Raw genomic sequence first — 11597 nt, 5'->3', positions numbered from 1 at the left:
AATTTGAATGCACTGTGATATTTTCCATCTTCAAGTCATAGGTTCCTGTCAGTATGTTCTGTCATGTCTCTGTGATGATAATTATTTATAATTCTTGAAAAAAATATAGTGAAATTCCATTATATGTTATCGATGTTTCGATTCTCCAATGTTTCATAAGTTGTTTTTATTTCTTTCCAGCAAAAATGTTCTAGATGCATCATAATGCCATGTTATGTTCATCATTTGGGGGCGTCGACGTTCTTATCTCACTGTGTCTCGTGTGTGCATACCATGAAGCCTTCAAGGTCACATATAAAGTTTTATTCCATATTTCCATTACTTTATATTAAAATTGCTAATTCTAACACATCTTGCTGTTGTGATTCAGGTTTATGGACCAATGGGACAAGAGTCTATAACAGCTCTTTTCTAAGGTTCAGGCCCAAAAACTTCAAACAGGACGAAGCAACTAATAAGAAATATAACCACACACATGATTGAGCTGCTTGGTATTTGAAAATTGGATTGTCAGGGCTCGGGGTTGTGCTTGGCCAAGTTCCTCAAGTTGGACACCACCGTTGGAGATCATTGAAAAACAGCTTGCAAGGGTTTATAAGAGGAACTCGAGATTAAGTGAAGGGATCTTTAGTATCTTAGATTTGGCTCGCCTATTTCTACCTTGAATTTGTCCGATATATATAATGTAAATTGGGAACACTTGCTAATTAAAAATAGTGATCGGACATTGAAATAATGAAATTCTATTTTATATCAATTACCCGCTATAGTTTCACTCTCCTAGTGCGTTTGTCCGTTTAATCCCTTCGGATAACTGACGAGAGCAACTACCAAATTTTCAAGATTGGATACTATCCCCTATCTCAAGGCGATGCGCCATTGGAACAATTTTCACCACTTTTGTTCCAAATGCCTCCAGAAATATATTTTTGTTTGTACGAACTCTCAAAGAGACATCTGTTCGTTGCAAATAAAAAGATCTCGCTCATGTCGCATGCTAGTCGCTCCAGAAAACACAAGCTGCTGTTATTGTTTGAAGCATTGATTTCAACAAACACCCAGGACAGCATGCATTGGCAGAAGCATAGATCACGGTCACTTGATCTAATTTTAACATTAATCTATTCCATCCAAAAGCAGTGTAAATATTCTAGGAATAAAATGTGCTCATTTTAAGCGGGAGATGTTTATTGCAAAACTGCAAGCTTCTCATGTTCAAATCTAAAGCCAAATATTTTAATGTAAAATAGCTTATGAGAAGCAAACGTTTAGCTACACGATCGTTTACAGTTACAATCATCGGGGGAAATGTTGGCTCAAAACATGTACGAACTTCAGCAAAACAGATATTAAAACCACAAAACAGCAGGTATTTATGGAAACACTGGTAAAATAAGTACTACTGAGGCCACTCAGAAAAGTGACAGACAACAAACAGGCATCACTGTTATTATCTACGCATATCTGGGTACGGATTCAGTCTGATAGATGAAATTTAACAGCAGTGCACAATACATTCAGTGCCCACGACAGAAAACTATTACCAGTCACTCCCTGTATAAAATTTGCTTTTTGTTATTTTCTCACGACATTGTCACGAACACTCAAATGATTGAGCGGTAATGTTGGTTCGCAGGGTTTTAGAAACAGGAAATCACTTTTGGATGCTTCTGGAGATAAGCAGACAGTGTAGTGATACCTTTCAGAAATGGGAAGCGTCTCACCAGCCCCAGTATAATTGAAAAATTCTTTTGGGGCAGGTCTCCGATTAGAGGCATTATTCGAATTCATCCGTCTGCAGCAACAACAAGTTGTGGGGTTGTAATGATTGGTATTCATGTCCTGTTTGTACTTCAGCACGATAAGAAAAATTATGATTACAAGAAATATGAAGGAAATTGACCCAAAAATAATGATTAAGTAAACATTCAGCTCCGAAAGGCGCACAGGATTTCTGGGTTGGGGACTGCCTACAGAGAGATTCTGAGTAACATTAGCCAAGACTGAAAAGAAGATTGTGGCCGTGCTGGAGAGGCTCGGCTGCCCATTGTCCTTCACCAAGATGACCATCTTTTGAGTGGTAGTGTCTTGATCTTTAAATTTTCGGATTGATCTGATTTCTCCAGAGAGAAGCCCAACCCTGAAGAGACTGGGATCAGTGGCCTCCAAAATTTGGAAGGAATGTCGCGTGTTCTGGCCAGAATCTGCATCAGTTGCAATTACCTTGGTGACCAAATATCCTGGATAAAGTGACTGGCGCAAAATCTCCATTGATGCTGATTTGTTCCACGCTAAGGGATAAACAATAACCGGAGCATTGTCATTTTGGTCCAAGATAATAACATTCACGAAGGCAGTGCTGCTCAGTGGGGGTGATCCAGCATCCTGGGCTTGAACTTTGATCTGGAAATTCTTCAATTCTTCATAGTCAAATGAACGCAGCGCGTAAATATCTCCACTCTTCGAGTTAATCGTAATATAAGAAGACGTAGTCACATCTTTTATCTGATTTTCCAGCATAGAATAAGACACTTCACCATTCTGATCCAAATCTGGATCCAAAGCGCTAACGGCAAATATAGAAGCACCAGGTGTATTGTTTTCTATCAGAAACACATCATATGCGGACTGTGTAAACCTCGGCGCATTATCATTTACATCAGAAACTGACACCAATATATTTTTGCGTGTTGCAAGAGGAGGTGATCCTCTGTCCCAGGCTAAAATTGATATGTTGTACAGCGGGGCGGTTTCACGATCCAAAATATCATTTGTAACCAATTTATAATTGTTGCTCAAAGTCTTCTTAAGCTTAAATGGAACATTCATATCAACGTCACAATGAACTTTCCCATTTTCGCCAGAATCTTGATCCGTTACACTGATTACAGCTATCACGGTCCCAGGCTGCGCATCTTCGGGGACCGTACTAGATGCCGAGGTTACCTGTACGTCGGGGACGTTATCGTTCACATCAATGAGTCCGACCATAACTTTGGCATGAGCTGTCATTGCATATGGGCCTTTATCCACAGCTTCTACGCCAAGTTCATAAATATTTGCTTCTTCAAAATCCAGTACTCCTTGAACTCTGATCTCTCCAGTTCCCGGGTCCAACCTGAACAACTCACGAGCGCGCTGCGACGTGTGACTAGTGACAGAATATGTTAACTCAGCATTTGTACCTTCATCCAAATCAGCAGCATTGACTCTTATCACCAACGAACCTTTGGGAGCGTTTTCTAATACACTAGTCTTGTATATTTGATGATCAAATACAGGTGCGTTATCATTCGCGTCCATAATAGTGATGAGAATCTGGGCAGTGCCGGATCTATGCGGAATCCCACCGTCAATGGCAGTCAGTACAAGATGAAAGGTTGACTGTTGCTCACGGTCCAAGGGTTTCTCCAATAACAATTCAGCAATTATATTCCCATCGCTTCTTGTCTGTACTTTGAGGCTGAAGGGCTCGTTTGGGCTGATCTGGTACGTCCTGATTGTATTTGTGCCGACATCCGGGTCGTGCGCGCTCTCGACAGGGAAACGCGCACCTGGAGCAATTACCTCAATAATTAGTAAAGAAAAATTGTCCTTCGAAAAAGTAGGTGAGTTATCATTTACATCTAGTATCTCCACTGCAACGCGGTGCATTTCCAAAGGATTATCGAGTGTTATTTGAAAAGAAATGAAACAGGTAGAGCTTTGTCTACAAAGCTGTTCTCTGTCGATTCTTTCATTGACAAATAAAATCCCCTTTTCCAGATTTACCTCCATGTATTGCTTCCTGTCATCGGAGATCAGCCGAAATTTGCGGGCCGATAATTCCCAGACGTTTAATCTTAAATCCTCAGCGATATTCCCAACAAAGGCCCCATGCTCCAGCTCCTCGGGAATCGAGTAGCGAATTTGTCCCGAAACCAAGTCAGACACACAACGCAGGAAAATAACAGACAACCCGCTGCTGATTATATTCGCCATTGTTCTGGGCTGGATTTGGTGTAAAATTTCCAAATATCTGCCAATCACTAACAGTAATCTTTGGTACCAGAAAGGTAAATCGACTGTAAATCTAAATAGTAATACTGAACCGAGAAATACAAACTCAATCAGCGCTTTTTTCTGAAAACCGCCGCACAACATAAACGCAGGCACAGTCTGTCTCTCTCTCTCTTCCACTCTGTTCTGTGTTTCCCTGCCGGAGGAGGGGGTAGATCTCCAGTAGCGTCTCAAATCCTTATTGGTAGACAGCGACACAAAGTGTCCCAACCAATAACTGCAGCAACGGTTCTTAAAGCTGGACTGCATCAAAAGTATTTATACTACATTATATTTAGAAATGCGCAATTAAAATCCTCAGACAAGGGCACATAATAATATTAGCTGATTTTTCAACTGCATTCTCTTTTAAATCGGCATAATGTATGCAGCCAAAATCGCGTGGTTCCTTAAATTTACATCCGTGACATCAGCAGTCGTTAATGTTTCATTGATACATCGTCATGTGATCAGTAACCCTACTGTTGCGCTGCACAGCGTAAGATCTGCAAAAATTAGAGTGTTTATAATCAGTTAGTTGCATTATACAAAATAACACGGTTTGATATATGTGCTACATTTAAGTTACATTGCAGTTTTCGAGTAGTTGATTTAGATTAAATACGTTTGTGTACTGTATACTCATATTCGTCATTTAGTTAGTTTGGGCAGTTTGCGTACGGGTCGAGTACTTCATAATAGTCCGTTCGAACATCTTCTAGCAGCGATTGCGCCCGAAGCTTGGCTCCAATTGCATCTTCATTGTTACCAAGACGAATAAAAATCGGCCCCAAATTAACACTTAGTTGGTAAAATAGGGTAATTCTTCACTTAATTTTCAACCCTTGTCAGCTCTCTTAACAGGAATAAATGCATTTAATACCATGTCTTTATTTTGTGATATTGCGAGTGACACGATTTTGTGGCTAATAATGTGAGCAGCAAATTGTGTGTAATGTTGAGAGAAAAGCCCGATTTCGTATTGGGAGCTACAGTGAAAAATAAATAAATAGATTATTTCTACTGTTGATAAATGTAGTGAGGGATCTTGGACAAAACTGTGGTTGACTATTTCATTGCTTATGCTGTTTCCTCCAATGATTGGAAAGTCTGTTGATTAGGATCTGAAAAATTGAAAGTCTAATTGATTCTAAATCACTGTTTTGTGACTAATAATGAGAGCAGCTTTGAAAGAGCTGTCCAATTTAGTCCATCTCTCCAGTTTTTTCCCCCTAACCCTGCAAAATAGCCCTCTTCAAGTACATGTCCAATTGCCTTTTGAAAGTTCCAATTGAACCTGCTTCCACTACCCCTTCAGGTAGTGCGTTCCAGATGTTAACAACCCTCTGTGTGAAACAATTTCTCCCCATTTCGCCTCTAGTTGCTTTGTCAATTATTATAAATCTATGAACTCTGGTTATCGACCCACTTGCCAGTGGAAACAGTTTTCCCCTATTCGCTCGATGAAAACCCCACATTATTTTAAACACCTTAATTAGGTCTCCTCTTAACGTTCTCTGCTCCAAGGAGAACAAACCCAGCTTCTCCAATCTCTCCACATTACATATAATTACATATGATCATAGAATCATAGATTGGTTACAGCACAGTAGGAGGCCAGTTGGCCCATCGAGCCCATGCAGCTCGTTGTAAGAGCAATCCAGTTAGCCCATTTCCACGTTTTTTCACCGGAGCCCTTCAATTTTTTTCCCTTCAGGTATTTATCCAATTCCTTTTTGAAAGCCCTAAACAATTTTACAACACCAAGTTAGAGTCCAACAATTTTATTTTAAAATCCACAAGCTTTCGGAGGCTTCCTCCTTCCTCAGGTGAATGTGTAAAGCCACGATTTTTGAAAGCCACGATTGAATCTGCTTCCACCACCGTTTCAGGCAGCGCATTCTAGATCATAACAACTTGCTGTGTAGTTATGATCTGGAAAAGTTTTTCCTCATGTCGCCTTTGGTTCTTATGCCAGTCACCTTAAATTTGTATCCTCTGGTTCTCGGCCGTTCTGCCAGTGGGAACAGTTCGCCTTTATTTACTTTATCTAAGCCCTTCGTGTTTTTGAACAAGTCTATCAATTCTCCTCTCAACCTTCTCTGCTAAGGAGAACAACCCCAGCTTCTCCAGTCTATCCACTTAACTGAAGTCCCTCATCTCTGCAACCATTCCGGTAAATCTTTTCTACACCTCTCTAAGGCCTTCACATCCTTCCTAAAGTGTGGTGTCCAAAATTGGAAGAAATGCAACAGTTGTGGCCGAACCAGTGTTTTACATCTATCAACCAATACCCCTTTTTAACAGACTTCTCAGATTGTCCTGCCACTTTCAAGGATTTGTGCACATATATCCCCAGGTCTCTCGGTTCCTGCACCTCCTTTAGAATTGTACCATTTAGTTTATATTGCCTCTGCTCGTTCTTCCTGCCAAAATGTATCACTTCACACTTCTCTGCGTTAAATTTCATCTGCCATGTGTCTGCTCATTCCACCTGCCTGTCTATGCCCTCTTGCAGACTATTACTATCCTTCTCACTATTTACTACACTTCCAAGTTTTGTGCGATCTGCAAAATTTGAAATTGTGCCCTGTACCTCAAGACCAAGTCATTAGGATATATCAAAAAAGCAGTGGTCTTAGTACGAACCATGTGGGACTACGCTGTATGCCTTCCTCCGATCCGAGAAACAACCGTTCAACATTACTCTCTGTTTCCTGTCACTCAGCCAATGTCATATCCATGCTGCCACTGCTCCTTTTATTCCATGGGCTACAATCTTGCTGACAAGGCTATTATGTGGCATTATATGTCATGTGACATATAATTAAATAGAATGTACAGCACAGAAGCAGGTCATTCGGCCCATCAGCTCCATGCTTATGCTCCACACAAGCCTCCTCTCACCCTTCTTCATCTAATCCGATCAACATGGCCTTCTACTCCTTTGTCCCTCGTACTTAGCTTCCCCTTAAATACATCATCTGCTTTTCAATTCTACCCATCTAGAAATGAACCCCAATGTTTTGTTTGCTTTATGATGGCTTTATTAACTTGCGTCGCTACTTTTAATGAATTGTGCAGTTGTAGCCCCAGATCACTCTGCTCCTCAAATCCATCTGGACTCTTATTTTCCAAGGTATATGTGGCCTCCTTATTCTTCCAACCAAAATGTGCTACGTCAGACTTATCTATATTGAAATTAATTTGCCAATTACAATCCCAATCTGTACGTTTATTAGTATCTTTCTGTATTTTGTCGTAGTCCTCCTCAGTATTAATTGCACCACCTTTCTTACTTCTAATTGCAATGCTAATTACATTTCGCTGACTTGTTTTAAACAAATGAACCAAAGAAATAAAATACTGCAGATGCTAGAAATCTGAAATGAAAACACTTTGGTGTCATCCGCAAATTTTGAAATTTTTGTTCCTATTCCCGAGGGCAAATTGTTTGCGTAAATGGTCAACAATAGTGGTCTCAGCACTGATCAAATGTGGAACACCACTTCCCACTTTTTCACAGTCTGAATAATTAAATTTAGCCCCTACGCTCTGCCCATAAAAGGTCAGGAGTCAGAGACCGGAGAGCAGCTGAGGCAGCTGAGCAGAGGAGAAGGAAGGCCCATAAAAAGGCGGGAGTCCGAGCGCGAGCCTCACGGAGAGAGAGAGAAAAGAACCCAAAGTGACATCAGCACAAGGGAAGGAGCTGATTGGTGAGTTGCTGGTGATTTTTTAAGTCTTTAAGTTTATTTCTATTAACTATAATTAATATTATAATAATTCGAGGCAAGGCAGGGCAGTTCAGACTCGTGGACTGCACATCTTGTGCCATGTGGGAGCTCCAGGACGCGTCCCGTGTCCTGGACAACCATAGTTGTAGGAAGGGTCATCAGCTGGAGGAGCTCGAACAACGGGTTTCGAAGCTTGAGCAGTCGCTGGAATCACTGCAGTGCATCCGCGAGGGTGAAAACTACATAGATAACACCTTTCAGGAGGTGGTCACCCCACAGCATAAGAGAGTGCAGTCAAAGAGGGACTGGGTGAGAGCCAGACAGACAAGGAGGACCAGGCAGGTAGTGCAGGAGTCTCCTGAGGGCATCTCACTCTCTAACTGTCATTCAGAATAATGGTGGGGAAAGGGTTAACCTGGGGAGTGCAGCCAGAGCCAAGACCATAGCACTATGGGTGGCTCAACTGCACAGTGTGGGAGGAGAAAGGTCAAGAGAGCGCTAGTGATAGGGAATTCTATCGTTAGGGGAGCAGCCAGGCGTTTCTGGGGCTGCAGACATGATTCCAGCATGGTATGTTGCCAACTTGATGCCAGGGTTAAGGATGTTACTGAGCGGCCGCAGAATATTCTGGAGAGGGAGGGTGAACAGCAAGAGGTCGCGGTCCATATCAGTATCAAAGACATAGGTAGAAAGAGGGATGAGGCCCAGCAGGCAAATTTTAAGCAGTAAGGAAAGAGATAAAGAAGCCGGACCTCAAAGGTAGTAATTGCCGGACTACTCCCGGTGCAATACGCTAGTGAGTGTAGAAATAGGAGGATAGAGCAGATGAATGCTTGGCTGGAGAGATGATGCAGGAGGGAGGACTTTAGATTCCAGGGGCATTGGGACCGGTTCTGGGGGGAGGTAGGACCTGTACAAGCCAGACGTGTTGCACCTCAACAGGGCCAGGACCAATATTCTCACGGGGAGGTTTACTAGTGCTGTTGGGGCGGGTTTAATCGAGCTTGGCAGGTGGTTGGGAACCTGAGCGTAGATTCAGAAGGAGAGAAGCACAGCTGGAAATGGGAGGCAGAAAATTAGTAATTGAGTTTGGAAGGCAGAGGAAACAAAGATTAGAAACTAGACAACAAAGGAGTTTGGTAGGGCTTAAAGATATCTACCTCAATACAAGGAGTACAGTGAATAAGGCAGATGAGCTAAGGGCACAGATAGACATGTGGAAGTTTGGTATCCTAGCTATTACTGAAACATGGCTTAAAGAGGTTCAGGAATAATAATATAATAATGTAATAAATCGAGGCATGGCAGGGCAGCTCAGACCCGTGGAATGCACATATTGTGCCATGTGGGAACTCCAGCATGCTCCCCATGTCCTGCACAACCATTGGTGCAGGAAATGTCATCAGTTGGAGGAGCTCGAACTCCATGTTTCGAAGCTTGAGCAGCAAGTGGCATCACTGCAGTGCATCCGTGAGGCTGAGAGCTATATAGATAGCATGTTTCAGGAGGTGGTCACCCTACAGCATAAGACATCCCTGTTTACAGGGTTATCAGATGAGATAGAGGGGGCGATATAAAAGGAAGGGGTGGCAATATTGGTTAAATAAACAATTACGGCTGTGAGGAGGGATGCTATGTTAGAAGGATCATCAAATGAGGCCATATGGGTTGAGCTAAAGAACAAAAAAAGGGCAGTCACACTTCTGGGATTGTACTATAGACCCCCAAACAGTCATAGAGTGATAGTAGAACAAATATGTAGGCAAATTTCTGAGAAGTGCAAAAACAATAGGGCAGTAATAGTCGGGGATATCAACTAACCTAATATTAACTGGGATACAATCAGTGCAAAAGGTATAGAGGGTGCAGAATGCTTAAATTGCATTCAGGAGAACTTTTTAAGCCAGTACATAGCAAGTCCAAAAAGTGGGGGCAGTTCTGGATTTAGTTTTAGGGAATGAAGCAGAGCAGGTGGAAGGAGTATCAGTGGGAGAGAATTTTGGTGGTAGTGATCATAATTCAGTAAGATTTAGCATAGTTATGGAAAAGTACAAAGATAGAACAGGAGTAAAAAATTTAAATTGGGGAAAGGCCAATTTTACTAAGCTGAGAAGTGATTTAGCAAAAGTGGACTGGAAACAGCTACTTGAAGGCAAATCAGTGTCAGGCATTCAAGGTGGAGATTCATGGGGTTCAGAGTAAACATGTTCCCACAATGATAAAGGATAAAGGATGGGACTGCCAAATCTAGAGCCCCCTGGATAACAAGGAACATACAGGGTACGATATGGCAAAAAGGGGAAGCTTATGTCATACACTGAGAGCAAAATACTGCAGAAAGCCTAGAGGGGTAAAATTAGGAAGGAAATTAGGAAAGCAAAGAGAGCACATGAAAACATACTGGCAAGTAAAATTAAGGAAAACCCAAAAATATTTTATAAATACATAAAGAGCAAAACGGTAGCTAAGGAAAGTGTCGGGCCTATTAGAGGCCAAAATTTAACCTATGTGTGGAGGTGGAAAATGTGGGCAAGATTCTTAATGAATACTTTGCATCTGTCTTCACAAAAGAGGGGGGTGATGCAGAGATTGTAGTTAAGGAGGAGGAGTGTGAAATATTAGATATGATAAACATAGTGAGAGAGGAAGTATGAAAGGGTTTAGCATCTTTGAAAGTAGATAAATCACCAGGCCCGGACGAAATGTATCCTAGGCTGTTAAGAGAAACAAGGGAGGAAATAGCAGAGGCTTTGACCAACATTTTTCATTTCTCCCTGGCTAAAGACATAGTGCTGGAGAATTGGAGGACTGCTACCATTGTACCATTGTTAAAAAAGGAAGAAAAAGATAGATCAAGTAATTATAGGCCAATCAGGCTAACCTAGGAGGTGGGCTAATTATTGCAATCTATTCTGAGGAACAGGCATACATCACCATTTAGAAAAGTACGGATTAATCAAGGGTAGGCAGCATGGATTTGTTAAGGGAAGTTTGTGTTGGACTAAATTGATTGAATTTTTTGAGGAGGTAACAAGGAGGATCGATGAGGTTAATGGATTTGATGGAATGTTCATGGATTTTAGCAAGACTTTTGACAAAGTCCCACATGGCAGACTGGTGAAAAAAGTAAAATCCCATGGGATTCAAGGGAAAGCAGCTAGTTGGATCCAATATTGGCCCAGCAGCAGGAAGCAAAGGATAAAGATTAACGGGTGTTTTTGCAACTCGAAGGCTGTTTCCAATGGGGTTTGCAAGGCTCAGTTCTAGGTCCCTTAGTTTTTAAGCTATATATTAATGATTTGGACTTGAACGTGGGGGGCTTGATAAAGAAGTTTGCAGATGATACAAAAATTGGTCATGTGGTTGATAGTGAGGAGGAAAGCTGTAGACTGTAGGAAGGAATCAATGGACTGGTCAGATGGGCATAAAAGTGACAAATGGAATTCAATCCAGAGAATTGTGCGGGAATGCAATTGGGGAAGGCAAACAAGGGAAGGGAGTACACAATAAATGGAAGGATAACAATAAGTGTAGATGAACAAAGGAACCTTGGAGTGCATGTCCATAGATCCCTGAAGGTAACAGGACAATAGATAAGGTCGTTAAAAAGGCATACGGGATACTTTCCATTTTTAACCAAGGCATAGAGTATAAGGTCAGGGAGGTCATGCTAGAACTGTATAAAACATTGGCTCGGCCACAGCTTGTGTACTGCATACACTTCTGGTCCCACGTTGCAGAAAAGATGTAATTCCACTAGGAGGGTACAGAGGAGATTTATGAAGTTGTTGCCATTGCTGGAAAATTTTAGCTATGAGAAAAGAT

The 11597-nt window shown here is 41.6% G+C and overlaps 1 protein-coding gene across 1 annotated transcript; it reads right to left on the bottom strand.

The window, feature by feature from the left end:
• Positions 1-1219: 1219 nt before the first annotated feature.
• On the bottom strand, positions 1220-3981 carry LOC137332055 (protocadherin-10-like). The gene has a single exon (XM_067995781.1). The coding sequence runs from the start codon at positions 3979-3981 to the stop codon at positions 1576-1578; it is 2406 nt and encodes an 801-aa protein (XP_067851882.1). The 3' UTR covers positions 1220-1575.
• Between the last annotated feature and the right edge of the window lie 7616 nt (positions 3982-11597).

This window comes from Heptranchias perlo, chromosome 14, assembly GCF_035084215.1.
Source record: "Heptranchias perlo isolate sHepPer1 chromosome 14, sHepPer1.hap1, whole genome shotgun sequence".
Lineage (NCBI taxonomy): Eukaryota > Metazoa > Chordata > Chondrichthyes > Hexanchiformes > Hexanchidae > Heptranchias > Heptranchias perlo.
The sequence above is the reverse complement of the archived record's forward strand: the minus strand, read 5'-3'. Positions and strand labels throughout refer to the sequence as shown.

Bases quoted from the DNA above. Each gene is read 5' to 3' on its own strand.
- LOC137332055 (XM_067995781.1), bottom strand. From the start codon at position 3,981: ATGGCGAATATAATCAGCAGCGGGTTGTCTGTTATTTTCCTGCGTTGT.